The 17721-nt window shown below is 35.7% G+C and overlaps 1 protein-coding gene across 1 annotated transcript in view; it reads left to right on the top strand.

Annotated features, from left to right (window-relative positions):
* The window catches only part of GPR158 (G protein-coupled receptor 158), a 409585-nt gene that overhangs the window by 343936 nt on the left and 47928 nt on the right, over positions 1-17721 (top strand). The window contains exon 6 of the mRNA XM_019630809.1: positions 8157-8266. Within this exon, the coding sequence (XP_019486354.1) occupies positions 8157-8266 (110 nt within the window). The remainder of the gene's footprint in view (positions 1-8156; positions 8267-17721) is intronic.

Here is a 17721-nt window from a genome sequence, read left to right as displayed (position 1 = left end):
ATGACTGTTAAGGATGGTATAATCTTCTATCATAAACCATGTACCACAATTTATTCTTGACCAAAACATTTTTTTTAACACAAACTGAGGTTGTAAAAGTTTAAGAAAAAAATGTTTTGCTGAGTTCTGTTTGCCAATATTTTGTTGAGGATTTTTGCATCTATGTTCATTAGGGATATCGGCCTGTAGTTTTCTTTTTTTTATAATGCTTTTGTCTGATTTGGGGATCAGGGTGATAGTGGCCTCGTAAAAAGAGTTTGGAAACCTTCCCTCCTTCTGGGTTTTTTTGGAATAGTTTGAGGAGAATAGGTAATAATTCTATTTTGAATGTTTGGTAAAATTCACCTGCAAAGTCTAACTATTACATGGCTGTGTACACCTGAAACTAATGTAATGTATGTGTGTGTGTGTGTGTGTGTGTGTGTGTGTGTGTTTAAGAAAAAAGTCATTTGTTTTATGTTTATTATGTTGGTCAGGATGGGTATTTCCACAAAATGCCTTTTCTTTCAGCGAGATGGAGAAATTGAGACTAGGGGGGCTCCCTGGACTTCCTAGCAGCGTCTTCTTAGTGCTCTGCTTCCACCTAGCTGTGCTTTTCCTTAGGCAACTGAATGTTGCATTTCTAAATTCTGCATCCTGAGAGTTCTAATCTATGAGTGGATGGACGAGAGAGGTGCTGGTGGGAAAGGGGGCAGTAATGACTAGAAGGCTCCAGGACTGGCTGTTGTAGAAATAGTTTCTGCACAGTTAGGGTATGACCAAAGATTTTTTAATTTGTTTGTTTTGTTTAAGAAAAGCCTGTGGGTCTCAGAATTAGATCCTGACAAGGAGTATGAATGCAAATCTTTCCTTGTTATCTTTGAGCTTTCAGATCTTATTCTGGTTCAGAGAATGAGGCATATGGTGTTTTATTTCAAAGGCTGCTTGTTAAGTTGACACCATCTACCAAGCAGTGAGTAGATCACCACAGAGACTTTGGGATCTTGTTATTTTTTTTCCTTTAGTTTTTAGAGCTGTGATCCTATTAATTTCTTTTTATATTTTCAGGGGTATTACAGTGGGAATTTTAGAGGGGCTGGGTCAGGCATATCTCATCTGCTGTCACAATAAGCCCAAAACGTTACTTCTATATATTATAAAATTTTTAAAGTTCTATATATTTAATATTTTTAGTCTATTAATTTATCTCTTTTTTGTTGCTTTGGAGTAATAAGAGCCAAGTGCAAATAATAAGTTCTAGACCACTGGTTCTCAACCTGTGGGTCGAGACCCCTTTGGGGGTCGAACGACCCTTTCACAGGGGTCACCTAAGACCATTGGAAAACAAAAAGATATTTACATTATGATTCATAACAGTAGCAAAATTACAGTTATAGAGTAGCAACGAAAATAATTTTATGGTTGGGGGTCCCCACAACATGAGGAACTGTATTAAGGGGTCGCGGCATTAGGAAGGTTGAGAACCGCTGTTCTAGACTATGGTTGTGTAAGACATAATCCTAATCATAGACGCTTTCACATGTGTGGTAATTGCATAAATGTAAAGTTGTATTAAGTATTTTTATTTTTTGTAGTTTGAATCCAATTTTAGATAGTTATATGTTTATAGAATATGTACTTTCACTCTAAATATTTTCTGTGTATGGAATCATATATCTTGTTAAATATAGAAATAATAATTTTAGAACACACCCAAAGACTTTAAATCTACTTATTTTTAAAGCAAATCCTGTATAAAGTGCTTTAATGTACATAGTTCTGCCTAAATGATTCATTTCCAGCACCCTACTTCAAAAAGCAATCCTGGGTAGGTTAAGTACTAGATTTTAATATTAGATATTTCCAAGTGTTATCTTTGTGGATTGTCCTCCATTGAGAAGAGAAATCAGCTTCATTCTCCACTTGTTCAATAATGATTGTTGGGAGCACAGTAAATTTCAGAGGGATGAGTGGCCCCAGAAAATATTTGACTAATGAGACCTTTCCTTATATGAAGAAGGACATTGTAGATGTGGTAGAGACAGTCCATCAAGCCCCAGAAGCCCTTCAAATCCTTATCAAAGGACAACTTCATCGATAAAAGTCTCATAATTGGCACCTGTCACTGTGCTCCCATTACTCAAGTAATATTTTTTATAAAGAAAACTGTTCACACACACACTTACTAACAGAAACCCCAAAGCATGTAACACCTCATTCACCTATAAAAGTGGTTTAATTCACAACCAATTTCACTGAACTAAAGAAAATAACATTTGGCGAGTCAACTGGGAAAGTAGAACTGCCATGTTGAAAGTTATTAGAAAACCATTGCTCAGATCCTTAAAATATCAGGCCTAAAACAAGAGCTTCACACCTTTTACTCTCAGAGCCTTGGGAACGGCATTGAATTGTGCTGGTTTCTGACCATTTTATCTTCTAAGCATTCTCTCTAAAATCGCTGGGCCTTGTACTATGAGCAGACATAGTAAAAGTTAATTTTTCATCTCTGTTGTTGGGTCTGTATTTGCAAAATAAAGTTATTTCATTAAAAATGCTCTATTTTATGTATATTTGAAAAGCCTAATATTCTTTTCTTTTGTGGTTCTCTTTTCTTCCCCACTAGCTGTGTTCAGATATCCACAGAGTATCAAGTTGACTTCAAAATTAGCTAAAAATATTACATTTGATGAAATGGGTGGATAACCTGTGCACACTTGTTTCCCATGAGAGAAAAGCTTGGAAGACTATTTCCAAAACAGCAATGGTTTTTAAAAAGACAAGGCCTAGAAAATTCTACCACTAAGATCAGCTGATTGAATTTTGTAAGCATCTGAAAAAACTTCCAGAGTTGAAGAGCCAAGTCCTTTAAAGCATACACAGGGATACATCTACCCTAGACCTTCATGCTGGAGCCTTACTCTCAACGAGAAAGGTGAAGCAAACCTCTAGGCAAATTATAGTGATTTCCCAAAAGGAGTGTAAAAGATAAAAGAAAATTGGTGGTTGAATATGACATGCTTTCTCCTGCTAACCCTGAATGGGTCTCTTTTTCTCTCGCTCCATCTTCCTAAACCTAACCACAATTTATACCCTTTGCTCATTCATCCAGCAACTATGTATGCTCTTTGGCTGTTAGGTTACTTAATGACAGAAGTACACTTACATCCTGCTTCTCATACATTAAATAAAATATCTTGATTATCTATCATTAGCCTCTAGTATTATAAAGAGAATGGGGAAAGTTTTCCCTTGAAATATGTACTTTGAGAATATACTTTAGGCAGTTCTTCCAGTACAGGAACGTTTTATGAGTTCTGGTTTAAAAACTTACTATTTTGATAACCATGGACAATTTATTAACCCCATTAAAGTTCAGTTTCTTTGTATTTAAAATGAGGATAATAAAGTATGTCTTGGACCCTAAATATATGTAATGTATCTAGCATAGTGATCAGATGCCTATAGAATTGAATCAACTGATCTTAGTGGTAGAATACTGTAGGCGTTGTGTTCTCTAAAAGCATTGCTGTTTTGGAAATAGCCTTCCATGTCTTCTCCTTGTTGCAAACAAATCTTCACAAATTATCCACCCATTTCATCAAACATAATATTTTAGCTAATAATAGCATGGGTAGCTATTATTATTGGTACATAAAAATGATAGCTATTAGTATCATAATCATCATTCATAAATTCTTCAGCTCAGTGGCTTAGTTTTCCTCCATTTCTTCTCTTACAAAGTCTCTTATGAAATGTTTTATTAACTTAGATTTGGGAGGGGTATTTACAATAATTTTTTAAACTATACATTTATGTAAATTATATTTAATAAGAAAAAGTGAAATGTTGGGATTTGAAAGACATTAAAACTTCCTACTCTCATTTTTTTCTCATTATAGAATGTATTATTTACTACAAAGCTAGATCTGGATTGGTTGTCGTATAGACAGCTTGCACTCATTATATCCAAAAATGAACTTACTAACTTCTGTCCTTTCCCACTTCCTCTTTTCTTCCCATCTTCCTGTTAAATCTCATTCCTTCCCCATACATTTATTGGGTACCTACTATTTCTAGGTCCAGTACTAGGGAAGAAGCATACAATTATGAAAACATAGTTACAATCCTTGTCCTCATGCAACTTACAAACTAGCTAGTATGACACATTCAACAAATGAATTACAGAAATAATGATATCAAAATAGAGCTGATGAGTGTGATGAAGGAAAGCTCAGAATTCAATACAAGTAAATAACTTGCAAATAAAATGGAAAGTTGACTTAGTCTGGCGAGTCACGGATGCCAGTCTTTAGCTGAGACATGGAGGATGAGGTGGGGTGAGGCAGTTGCTAAGCAGAGGTAACAACTTTTCCCAGACTTACGCATCTTCTTCTTTTGTTTCTTTTCAAACACCATCATCCTCCCAGTAACCCAGGCTTAAAAATCTTCACATTATCTTTGACACTTTATATATTCTCTTTTGCCTCAACAGATAATCATTTGCCCAGTTTTCTTGATTCGGCATCTTCTTTCCTCTATTCCCATGAATGACTGGATTCCCATTCTCACTGCATTAGTTACCTCCTTCTTTACCTTTTCCTTGCAGTTTTATTGTGTTTTGTTTTGTTTTTCCCCAACTGGTCTCACTGTCAGTATCTTCCCTTCCATAGCCAACCAACCCTCTTGTGTGCAGCTGCCAGGTTAACTCCCTGGAACACACTCCTGATCTCAACTCAAAGAAATTTCATGGCACATCTGCTCATGGAATATAACCTGAATTCCTCACCCTGTTGTTCAAAGCTTACAATAAACTGACCCCATCTCAGTTTTAAAACTCGATTTTCAGCACTCCTCTCTGTCTTCCTGGCTGGAAGTATCCACTCCACAGTGCAGAGCTTGCCCACAAGCATGCCTTTGCCTTGCGCCCTCCCGTTTCCTCCTTCAGGACCTAGCCCAGGTACCCACCTTCCCAGGATAACTTCACTTTGTTTCCACTGAGAGTAATTTCCCTTTTCTCTGCATCCTCAGTATGATGAGATTCACAGTATGATAGCATTTGTCACCTCCTCCACCCAACAGAACTATTTGGAGAGGGAAGAAAGTGTAGCTCTTAAGAGCATGAACTCTGGAACCAAACTGCCTGGATTCAAATCTTAGACCTGACCCTTCCTAGCTGTGTCACTTAAATTCTCTGTGCCGCTTTCCCCTTCTTTAAAATAAAAGACCCTACACTTTGTAAGGTATTGTGAGGATTAAATGAGTATACAGTGCAAAAATGCTTAATATAGTGCTGTATAAAATATTTGATTTGATCATGTCATTATTTTTATCATTTACATGTAATATCCACTCTTCTAAATTATAGCTTGAGGACCATATCCGCATCTGATTTATTTTTAAGGCTTCTAAGTCCCTTATTGCTTCACACAGAGTAAATAAGTAGTGAATGTGTGAATTAGAATCACAGTTTTAGTGAACCGTAATTGGACTTTTCAAATAGTTTATTTTGAAGATAACACTTTCTTTATTAAATTAGCTCAACGAGATCTTTGAGCAAATATTTAATATACATGTTTTCTGTGTGTAAAGCCCACAGAATATATGGAGAAACGTTCCATCTCTGATATTACATTTATTTCAGGGAAATACCTGTACAGATAATTACAATGTAAGATGAGGTAGAAAAAGTATACAGTGAAACAGTGATTATAAGAATTCAAAAGGAGTGGCTGGAATGATTAGAAAAGAATTTATCGAAATGATGAGATGTCATTATACTGCAGTAAGAATGGTAACTTTGACAACAAAACATACATAAATCAACTCTCCTCATAATATTAGCCAATACTTATTGAATACTCATTTTCCCAGGCACTGTGTTTATCAGATTTAAACTTCAAAGCAGTTCCATCCAGAAGTAATATTGTTGTGCATCTTTCAGATGGGAAAACTGAGGCATAGCAAGGCAATGTTAAGTAATTTGTCAAAGTCACCCACAAATAATAAGCAATGAAGCCAGGATTGGAACCCAGCGAGACTGGATTCAGAGTCTCTGTTCACCACCAACAGCAAAATTAGGAGCTCTGCTTTGCTATTGCTGAACTGTTTCTAATACTATGTTGTATTAAGTTCACTGGTATTTCATTTTCTGTTAATTTTTAAACTTATACCTCATCCATGGATGCTGAAAAAAAATTAACTGTTATTCATTCATTTCTGACCGACTCAATCTTTCACCTACAGTAACAAGTCCTCAAATGCCTCCTTTTGTGAAATAAAAGTCTGAAGCTATATCAGTAGTTCCCAAACAGTTCAAGAGCAATTCTTTCTTTCAGAATAAAATAAGTATGCCGATTTCTGTATTGTAGTTGTTCACCTTCCTTTATTCACTTCTTGCTGTGCAATAGAAAACTTTGCAGTAAGACACAGAATGTTGCAACCCCCTGGAATCCACTGTGCTAGAAAAATCTCCGAAGTCATTTCTGGTTGTAGAGTTTAGGTCCCTTTCTCTCTAGTTTCTAATCTGTCATTTCTCTCTATCATGAGAAAGAATACATATGCTCCTCTAATCCCTTAATCTACTATCAAGTTTTCTCCATTCATTTTTTTTTCTCTAAATTTTTCCTTATTCCATCAGCTCAGATTCCTTGGTAAACAACCCAGTTTACTTTGCAGAACTCATAATTACAGTTGGACTCCTGTACAAAGGAACTATGTCCAAAACATATGAGCTAAAACTTAGAATACAAATTTACAGAATTTTAACTTGTTTTGTGAAAACCATAAATAAAAGAAAGATTTTTTTTTGGTGTCAATTTTGGGATGAACCCAAACAATTTTCTGGTAAGTTAAGTTCTAAAATCAAATCTGTATCTTAATTAGAAAGTTAAGGACGAATACTGCATATACTCAAGGCAACATTATCTGCTGTCCACACCTATTTTTACCTTTCTTTCATTTCTTCTTGACATTTTGTCCAGTCTTTTCCCCACTTTTTGAGAATTTAATCCTAATGATATTGTCAGTATTTGGTTTCACATCTTTATATAGTAGGCATATTTGAGGAATGCCAGTAGACAATTATATGTAATGTCACTCCATGTTGGTACTGCCGGAGAGTGGGGCTCCATTTGTAAAACATCAGCAAGACGTTATCAGCCCCTGCCCATGTTTTCCAGCTATGCTTTATGTTCCCCAATATTCATATCTTTGGGATGAAAAAACAAAATAACACTTTGGGTTCTAGGAGTGCATATATTTTTCTGTTATGATGGCCTTGCTTTTAGCAAAATCAGTTCAGGCCAGCTGCTCCAAGCAGAAGAGCGTAAGTCTACATTTTCAACAGCATTAATCCTTTGGCACTGTATAAGCCTCCTTACGCAGGGTCAAACCAATTGCTGTTTTATGAGGGCCTGCTCAAGACCACGCAGCATCATCTGAAAGGTAGTACATAACAGTGCTTTGCATGTGCCTTTTGACCATCCTCCTGGAAGTGGCTACTTGTTCTTTTGTGTCCCACCCAACCTGCACAGATGTTTATCACAGCACTTGTGCTACGTTAATGCAGTTTCTTGTTTACATGTCTCTCTTCCCTTGCCTACTGGCCTTTGCATGTACTATAGTGCCTGGCTCAGGGTAAATGCTTAATTATTGTCTGTTGAAGGAAAACTCTGGAATGAGAAGTGAGGAGTGAGTGAAGTAATTGAGCCAAGTACTAAGTGAAGTAATAAACAAGGAGTGGTAGAATGATTGGGGGCAGTGCACTAGAGGATAATCCTCTCAGGGCTATTTTAGACAGGGGATAGGTATTGCTGGAAGTGTGGAGGCAGGAATGAGGAAGGTTCCGGATGGAAGGCAATGGAAGCTGGCCTGGCTGGCCCACCATGGGAAGTAAAGAGAATTAAGTTTGGTCATACCAAAGACTTAGAGACAATTGATAGAAACTCATAAAAGTTAGGGTTAAAGAATTTAGATTTAATCTGAAAACAATAGAAATTCTATAGATCTCTCATTTGGATAATGAATGATCAAAATAAAAAATTTTAAGTTTTAATCAAATGGATGCATGTTTATGTCAAAATTCATGTGTATTAAACATCAGCTTATGAAATAATGATTTTAATCTGTGACTCATCAGTTGATCCTGAAGGCTTCTTTCTTTTCCTATCCCACAGGTTGTTATTTTGTACTTCAAGCCAAGCATATTTCGCTGTATTCTCCTAAGATGGGTCCGTCTTCTCGGTTTTGCTACTGTTTATGGAACTGTCACCCTTAAGCTTCACAGGTATATTATATTTTATTAGTTTTCATTCTCATGGGAGGATCAAAGTGTTTGGCTTAGCATGTAATTTCAAGCTGGGTCAGCTACTTAAACGGTTTAATTTCAAGAATTTAGATAACAAGATGATATACATTTTTCATTTTTGAGGCAGTATCTTTAGGGTTCTTTAGGAAAATCTTTAAAACAACTGAATTTGAACAACACTTTTTAATAAAATGTGCTGTTCATTATGGAAAGGTTAATTCTGAATAAACCATAAGTTTAGTATGAATGCAAAACAATCTTTACTAGCTAAGAATAGGAATAGATACAAAAAGAATACAGCTGAAATAATAATCCAGGTTGAGAGCTACCAAAGAATCTGAAATAGTAGAATCTAGTAATATGCATATTTGACTAAAACTACTGTCCTCCATTCCCAGGTTCCATGCCCCAGGGTAATCCTGATATTCTATGGGTGAATTTTTTTTAAAGAGTGTTTTTGGCTTACCTTTTTCACCAATGTGCTTTAGTGATTATCAGCCTTGCAAACTGCAGAATACTATAAATTCCTTTACACTTAGTTTCAAAACCACCTACATTTTTAAACCTGTGTGATCAGTATTAGGAAGAAAGGGACAATAAAATGAGTTACATATCTATTTTATCTTTCTATTCAAGTACCTGCCAGTTTCCATTCTTTATATAATAGCTGTTTTTCAACTGGTGCTCACCAAAGGGAATGAGAAATCCTTGACAGCTTCTAAGGGGCAATAAGCCTTCTAGAAATCCTGAGAGATGGAGTGGCCTCTTGAGACTTGAAAATGACCTCTCTCCCTGTGAGTCTAGCACTTAGTATCTGTTGGGTTTCCTTAATTAATGATCTTCTTCATTTTTATCTAATTTATCTTCTCCTGTAAGTATCTTACCATTGGATCTTGAGCTCTTAACATAATGACTGACACAGCCAGCAGTAGAAGAATTTAGATAGAGCACACAACTGCACTGATCTTCAGGTTAGCTTTTCTTATATAGATAGGAAAGTGCAGGTAATTTTCTTACAGCAGAGGATGCGATGTATAGACTGAGGTCATTAGGTTGACATGCACAGGTTATATAACTGGTTTCTTTCCGGGCATGCTCTTTCCCAGAATGCATACAGAAAAACCAGTGGGGGAGTGGGAGATGGCAAGCCATATTATTCATTTTATTCTAATTGTATTATAATGAGGCCGGAGTTCAGGCTAAGAGGAGACTCCAGCAGTCGGCTCAGGTGCCAAAAACCAGATAATTCTGGTCCGGGTCTTATCTCCATTTTCTAGGGGTGTTTCAACAGAAAACTATCTAGGGGCTGAGCGTGGGCAGTCCCGGTGGAGTAGACGAAGGCCTGGGTGGTCCCCAGAAATGAGTGGTGCAAAGTACTGATCAAATCACCTGCTAATCCCCCTCAGGCTCACTTTTTGTTAACTTTTTCTGCCTCATCATGAAGTTTTTAAAAAAATACTTTAAAGCAATAAATAAAAATTTATTTAAAGACCATATTAACTGGTGTGCACATGTAGGATGGTATACAAAGGACTGAAATTTGGGATACCAGATTACTTCATCATTCTTTTGTTTATTTTAAAGACTGGAATCAAAACTATTTTCTCTGTGACTGTGTATCTCTAGAAGTCATTGCAGTGAAGAATTATCCAACTGAAGGCTTAAACTGAATAAAAACTGCTTCTAATTTAATGAGCTGAATTATTCTTATCCTGTCTTTACCATATGGCTTTATATTATATTCTGGTGTTTTTCCATATTGCTTCCAATACTGTTTAAGTCTATAAACTGAACAGTCAGCATTTCAGAGGAATGTGAGCAGCCTGATAGAAGTGACTGGCTGAACCAGCTTTGTCTTCCCTGTTCTTAGTGGGGCAGCTTGCCCATATTACATACTATTAACCCTTGAACAGTGTGTAGGTTGGAGTGCCAACTCCCATCCTCACAGAGTCAAAAATCCATGTATAACTTCGAACTCCCCCAAACCTTCACTACTAATAGCCTACTGTTGACCAGAAGTCTTACCGATACAACAGAAACAGTCAATTAACACATATTTTGTATGTAATGTATATTATACACTGTATTCTTACAGTAAGTAAGCTAAAGAAAAGGAAGTGTTATTAAGGAAATCAAAAGGAAGGGGAAATGCTTTTATACTACTTATTGAAAAAAACAGTCCATGTATAATTGGACCCACACAATACAAACCCATGTCATTCAAGGGTCAACTGTATTCAGATATTTGTTAAGTGGATAGTTGTAGGGAATGGAACTAGATGGATAGTTATAGTGAATGAAATTATAAGGAGTGTCTTTGGTTGGTATCTCTTAGAATCAAACAACATGTGGCCCTGAGAAAGGACTTCTAAGATTTTTGTAGTAACATGATGATAGAAAGACATAAATCCTAACAAATCTGAACTGTATTTCATCTCTGCCATTAACTATTCACACAACCAAGAATAAGTTACTTTAATATTTGAGAATGCATTTTTCACCTCACCTGTAAAGTTGTTGTAAAGATTAAACATGATTGCAATATATGTAAATATATCAAGTAAGGGTTTTTGGTTGCAAACCGCAGACACTATGACTAAATTAAGCAAAAAGGAAATGTATTGGAAGGATATGGTAAAGTCACAGATCTAAAGGGAAAGCTACAGAACCAAACTTTAGAGGTCATGACCCAAGGAAGATTGAGGGATCAAGGTAGCTGGGCTAAGAAATAATGTCCCTTGAATGTCATAGTCTCATTTTCATAGGAACTTCATTATTTACTTCAAGATGCTTTTAAAAAGTAAATCCTATCTCTCTAGGCAGAAAAGCCTAAGGAAATTATCAATACTAATATATATTGTAAAATGACTGTTGTAGTCTCTTGAGCAGGTAGTCAACGAATACTTGAGTTTTTGTTTTATTTCAGCCATTTTCCTCAAGGCTTAGTAAAATTGTTACTCATTTCTTTCTTCATCTCTTGGTCTCCCACTGGTTGATTATAATGTTTGCAGAATTCCAATAGCTCTGAAAACTTGAAGCAAATGTGAAAAATGAAACAAACCTCATTCTGTCACAAAAATAATACTATTAGCCTGGGATGGGAACTTGAACGTTTCATCCACTTTTACCAAATCTCCCACTTTTTTCTATAATCATCTCTCCCCACATTTGAGAGTCATACAGCCAAAGACTATCATACCCATCCAAAGAAAAATTGAAGAAGAATTCTTTGTTTATTAACAGTGCAATACAGGCATGTAATAAGTTGGGGGAGGGGATGAGAATAGTCCTTTTCTTCAGGGAGGAGTATTTTATCATTGTTTTTGCTTGGTTTTAAGAAACTTGGGAAGGCAATATCTCTAGGCTCAGAAAAGCCAAGAATATTTTCAGGAGGCAAAATGAACTGTTTTAAATGAAAGGGGGTAGAGAGAGATTAAGAAACTTAATGATAAAAGAACATTTTTCTACTCACTGAAATATGGTTACTGAAAACAAATTGCCTTTTTCTTTTTCTAAGGTTAATCAAGAAAAAAACGAGACTTTTTTTTGGTACTGTATTTAAAATGAATATTTAAGCAAGCTATGAAAAAGCCTTCTTCTGGCTCTGGACTAGGGATTTTCATTTCATGCATTATGCAGTACTCCTTGCTCTGGATACAGCATAGTACATAGCAGTTTTCTCTGCCATGCTCATTAGCACCAAATAGTTACAATTTGTGGGAAGGATATATATATGTTTCCTAGGAAATTTTGAAAAGTGGAAGTATTTGTATTTATTTATTTTATGTATTTTTATAAGGATATGTAAAACACAGTAAAATATTCTCAATTTTTAAAAGAGCACGATAAAGAAGGCAAGCGTGCGACGATATCGAAAAGCTAAGAGCTCATAACGAAATGAAGGTTGTCTCCTTTACCTTCACTTAAGATAACCACTGGGTGACAGGAAATTTGAGACGGAGTCTTAGGTAAATGCCAAAAGTGCAATCATTAGACTTTGTCTACTGACTGCAGACCCATCTGCCTTAACAGACCATTGAGCAAGGTGTTGCTTAGCCCTCGTTTATGAAAGCCCGAAAGATAATAGCCTTTGTTCTTAGGAGGCTGAGCTAATGCCTATGGGCATACACAAGATTCTTCTAATAGTTTTTTTGCATTCACCCAGGCACACAGATGTATGGTGTTTAAGGTCCCAAATTATGACCCAAAGGTTTTTAACATGAAACAATTTCAAAACATCTTTATCCAGTTACCCACCTCAGGCAAAATAATATATCAGTAAAGCGTCCTTTGAACAGGCAGCTGTAGACATTGCATTTTGACTGGGAAACGGGAAGATCCTGGTAATGATATGGACTTCAGGCCCTCCTTTCTGGTGAGCTCAGCATGACTTCTCATCTTTATTGGCTGCCTACTCTGGACCTACGTAGACTACCGTCAAGTGGAGAATTACTCATAGTGACATTCCTTAAGAACCACATTGTCCCAGAGAAAAGGGATTTATTCATAAGCTTCCGAGGAAGGCCTGTGTCCTTGCTGGGGAGTGTACTATTTAGACAGTGTTAAACAATAATCATTCTGACACTCTTTAAAGAATTATTAAAGAACAGTAAGACAGACTATTCCGTGGGACAACTACAGTGTGGTTTTCCAGTTGAGAGAGATTGGGCTCAATTCTGAATACAAGGAAAAGTGGGGTTGTATAGTCAGGGAGCAGGGTGGGGTTGAGTAAAGGGAAAATTACTAAGAGCAAACATCACAGGTAAAATAAAATTTCTGGCGAAATCAACTTGACAGGGTTCTTGATGAAGGCAGGGCAGGGTGATCTCAGATATCAAGGGTGAGAGATTCTTGCTAAATTGAATTGACTTAGCAAATTTCTTACTAAAATTGGACAATGCAAAGATAGGGAAATACAAAGGTTGGGCCCAGTTGAGAGAGCTCAGAGGAGCCTGACTTAGTTTTAATCAAGGAGAGATCTGTCAATAGGAAGCTAAGTAAATTCCAAAGCCAAAGAAAGATACTTAGCTTCACAAGTAAATTAGAAAATATCTGAAATTACCTCATATACCCATGCTTTGCATATACTAGAAAATAACTAGGTTCCCTACAGAAAAATGACATGCTTCAGATGAAATCTTTGAGAATAAAGGTTTCAGTTTGATGTTTCAGAACTGTCTCTAATACTGACATTTTAAGAAATTTGAAAAAAAAATTAGATCTCTAAATAACTAGACTTTCTCTTTTTCTGTTTCTTAACTCATTATGTGCCAACCTTGGCTTTTTGAGATTAAAACAATTTCCCTAGAGATATTTTTGCAATTAATTTTTTTTTTTTGATGAAACAGGAAAGATCAAAAGTCATGCTTTTAACAATGTAAATTTGCTTCATAATTTTATGAGCTTCTGCAGCACTGGTGTGCTATTCTGATTCTAATTCATTTTCAGAAACTGTATAGTAGTTATACATCTTAGCTTTGCAGGCCTTATATTTTTGTCATTCTCATCACTCAATTGCTTGGAAGAACCTAGAAGAAAGAGGCCCTTGAAAACATGAGAAATAAGCAAAAGATGCCTTCTTGCTTCTGCCCGCACTCATCTTCCTTTTCTTGGCAAACGTTTAATCTTTCACGGAGCTGCCTGAGCCCGAGTCCAAAGGGACTTTGCATACAACTTTGTATTAGGACTGGCTCCCCCAGAAAAGATGGAAACAAAATCTCCTAAACTCCAGTGAGTTACTCTCTTATTATAAAATCTCTCAAAAGCTAGAGGAGAAGACAATTCCCGCTGCTCATTTCACCTTACCCTGTCCCTTCTAATGACTCTTGTCACACTGCCCTGTTTAGTTTCCTGAAGAACCCCCACTCCCACCCCGATTGACCCTAAATACAGTTAATTATGTTGGTAGATTCATGTCACTTTCAGAAGCTAATTAAAGATTTTTGCCTTAAATAGTTTCATTTGTAAATTAATATGTTTGGTCTACGCATATGAAGTAAAAAATTGGGGAAATGAAAGCATATTGATAAAAGATGTGTTTTATTAACTAGAGGTCTGTATTCATATAGGACCTTTACAATCAATGAGTATCTTTTTCAAAAATTAGAAATAAAAGCAAAGTTTATTTTTTTATTGTTCTTCATTTTATAACACATTAGCTATTATACATAAATAAAATAGGAACCATCTCCCTTGGAAAACCAGAGACTTAAAGCTATACTTATTTTGTCTGACTTCAGATGTCCTACTTGATTTGTTTTATGACACATTACTATGAATTATATTATTTTAATAACATCTGTATTCAAAGCTTTTCAATGTTAAGCTTCTCTTTTTGCATTTGAGATATACATATGCTCTAATCTCTAACTATAACATCAGCATTTTATGTCAGTTTTCTAGAAAGAGGCATGCATTAGAATATACAGTTTCGGGTCTATGTGTCAAATTTGAACCATGGGATTTTTTTATTGCCCGGATTGGTATGGTTTCAGCTTGTGTGTGTGTGCACGTGTGTGTGTGTGTGTGTTAATCAACTTTAAAATTATGAATAAAACCCATCTGGTAATTCAGAATGACTACTTTGCAGACTATAGCTGATACATACTTTCTCCTAATGTTCTTTGTTAACAACTAACGAATTTTGTATACGCTCCAGTGGCAAGATTTCTTTTCCTCATGTGACGTATATGTGAGAGAATACGTAGGAAATGAGATCAATTCCTTCACGCAGCCTAAAGAAGGGCAGCCAGGCTTCCCAAGGCCAAGGTGAGACAGCCGGCTTCCACAAGCTGTTAGCTGCCATCACCAGCCTGCTGTTGTCTGGACCCACAGGCAGGGTCTCAGCTTGTGTTATTTTATGGAAACACTTACGTCCCTTCTGAGGGACCCCACTCACTTGGCCTCTTCTTCTGCTGCGCCCACCCAGCATTGGCATGGGTCCAGTCCGTAATACCTGACTTGTGTTTTCATTTTCATTCAGTTCAAATAATTTCAAATTTGATGTATTCTTTGACACACAGATTATTTAGTTTCCAAATGTTGAGGGATTTTCCACACGTCTTTCTGATTTTGATTTCTAATTCAATTCCATTTGGTCAGAGTGCATGCTTTGTATGACTTGAATCCTCTTAAATTTACTGAGGCTTGTTTTATAGCCCAGAATATGATTTATCTTGATAAATGTTTCATAGGCACTTGGAAAAATGTGTTTTCTGTTGTTTGGGGGTTGTTCAACAGTGGTGGTTAAATCTTTTATATCCTTACTAATTTCCTCTCAACTTGTTATATTAATATTTAGAGAATAGTTTGAAATTTTTTGTTTTCCTATTTCTCCTCACTGTTCTTTCAGTTTTTGCTTCATGTATTTTAAAATTCTGTTCTTAGATGCATAAATATTTAGAGCTGTTATATCATCTTCATGGATTGAATCCTTTATCATTATGCAATGCCCTTCATTATTCCTGATAATATTCTTTGCTCTGAAATCTACTATGTCTGATATTAATATAGCCACTCCATATTTCTTTTTACTAGTGTTAGCATGGTATATCTTTTTTTGATCATTTTACATTTAACCTGTTTTTGTCTTATATTTAAAGTATATTTCTTATAAATAAATAAATATATACATATTTGAGCCTTGCTTTTTAAATCTAATCTGGCAACCTCTACCTTTTAATTTGTGTATTTAGACTACTTTAAAAATGGCAATTGATAATCTTATGGTGTTATATAGTATTACCTGTGTTCCTTACCTGGCCTCTGGTTCCCTAAAGCCCGTCACTCACAATTCACATGTCTCAAACCCAAAAGACTGGAGTTGATCTAACAAGGAATTTAATATTAGAAGCATGCATATTCTAGAAATTTCTAGATAGACACAAATTACAGAAACTGACTCAAGAAAAAATAGAAAATCTGAACAGATTTGAAACACGTGAAGACACTCAATTAAAGTTCAAAACCCTTCACACACACACACACACACACACACACACACACACACACTCCTATATTAGATGGCTTCATTGATGAACTATACCAAGGATTTGAAGAAGAATTAACACCAATTCTTCACAAACCATTCTGAAAAATAGACAAGGCAACACTTTTCTATCCATTCTGAGGCCCACATTATCCTGATACCAAAACTCAGACAAATACATCACAAGAAAACAAAACCACAGACCTACATCTCTTATGAATATAGACACAAAAACCTCAACAAAATATTAGCAAACAGAACCCAGCAACCTATAAAAAGGATTATGTATCACAACCAGGTGGGATTTAGCCCAGGAATGTAAGTGGTTCAACATACAAAAATCAATCCATTTAATAGAATATGTTAATATAATAAAGAACCAAAACCACATGATCGTCTCAACAAATGGAGAAAAATCATATGACAAAATCAGCACACTCATCATGATAAAAACACTGAACAAACTAGGAATGGAAGGGAACTTCCTAATGAGCTAAAAACTATGAAAAACCTACAGCTGACATCATGCTTAATGATGAAAGACTGAAATCTTTCCCCCATTTCAGAAGCAAGAAAAGAAGGTTGATTTTTTTTTCTTGTATTTAACATTATTTTGGAAGTTCTCACTTGAGCAAGTAAGGCCCTAAAAGAAATAAAATACATCCAAATGGGAGGAAAAAGTAAACCTAATTGCAGATGACATGATCTTTTGTAGAGAAAATCCTAAGGAATCTACCAAAAAACTATAAGAACTAATAAACAAGTTTAGTAACGTTGCAGTATGCAAGATCACTATAGAAGAAAAATCAGTTGTAGTTCTACGCATTAGCAATAAACTAAAACTGAAATTAAAGGAAAATTTGCATTTACGATATTGTAAAAATAAAACATGTAGAAAGAAATTTAAAAATAACTGCTAGACAGGTACTCTGAAGACCACTGAATGAAATTAAAGAAGACCTAAACAAGTGGAAAGACATCCCTTGTTCATGGTTTGGAGAACTTAGTGTCTTAAGATTGCAATACTCCTCAAATGGATTCAGTCTAATCCCTATAAAAATCCCAGCTGCCTTTTTTGCAGAAATTGACAATTTGGTTCTAAAATTCACATGGAAGTGCAAAGGGCCCCTAATAACCCAAACAATATTTTTTTAAAAAGAAGAAATTTGGAGGAGTCATATTTCCTGATTTTAAAACTTACTTCAAAGCTACAGCAATCAAGACACTGTGATATTGGCATAGGAAGAGACATGTAGATCAATACCAGATATCCTCAGGTAAAAGAACAATTGACCTCTACCTTATGCCGTATAAAAAGTTAATTTCAAATGGATCAAAGACATTAATATAAGAGCTAAAATTATAAAACGCTTAGAAGGAAACATAGGTATAAATATTTATAGTCTTGGAAAGATACCAGAAGCACAAGCAACAAAAGCAAAATAAA

This window comes from Hipposideros armiger, unplaced genomic scaffold (assembly GCF_001890085.2).
Source record: "Hipposideros armiger isolate ML-2016 unplaced genomic scaffold, ASM189008v1 scaffold_949, whole genome shotgun sequence".
Classification (NCBI taxonomy): domain Eukaryota; kingdom Metazoa; phylum Chordata; class Mammalia; order Chiroptera; family Hipposideridae; genus Hipposideros; species Hipposideros armiger.
This window is presented reverse-complemented; position numbering and strand designations above follow the sequence as displayed.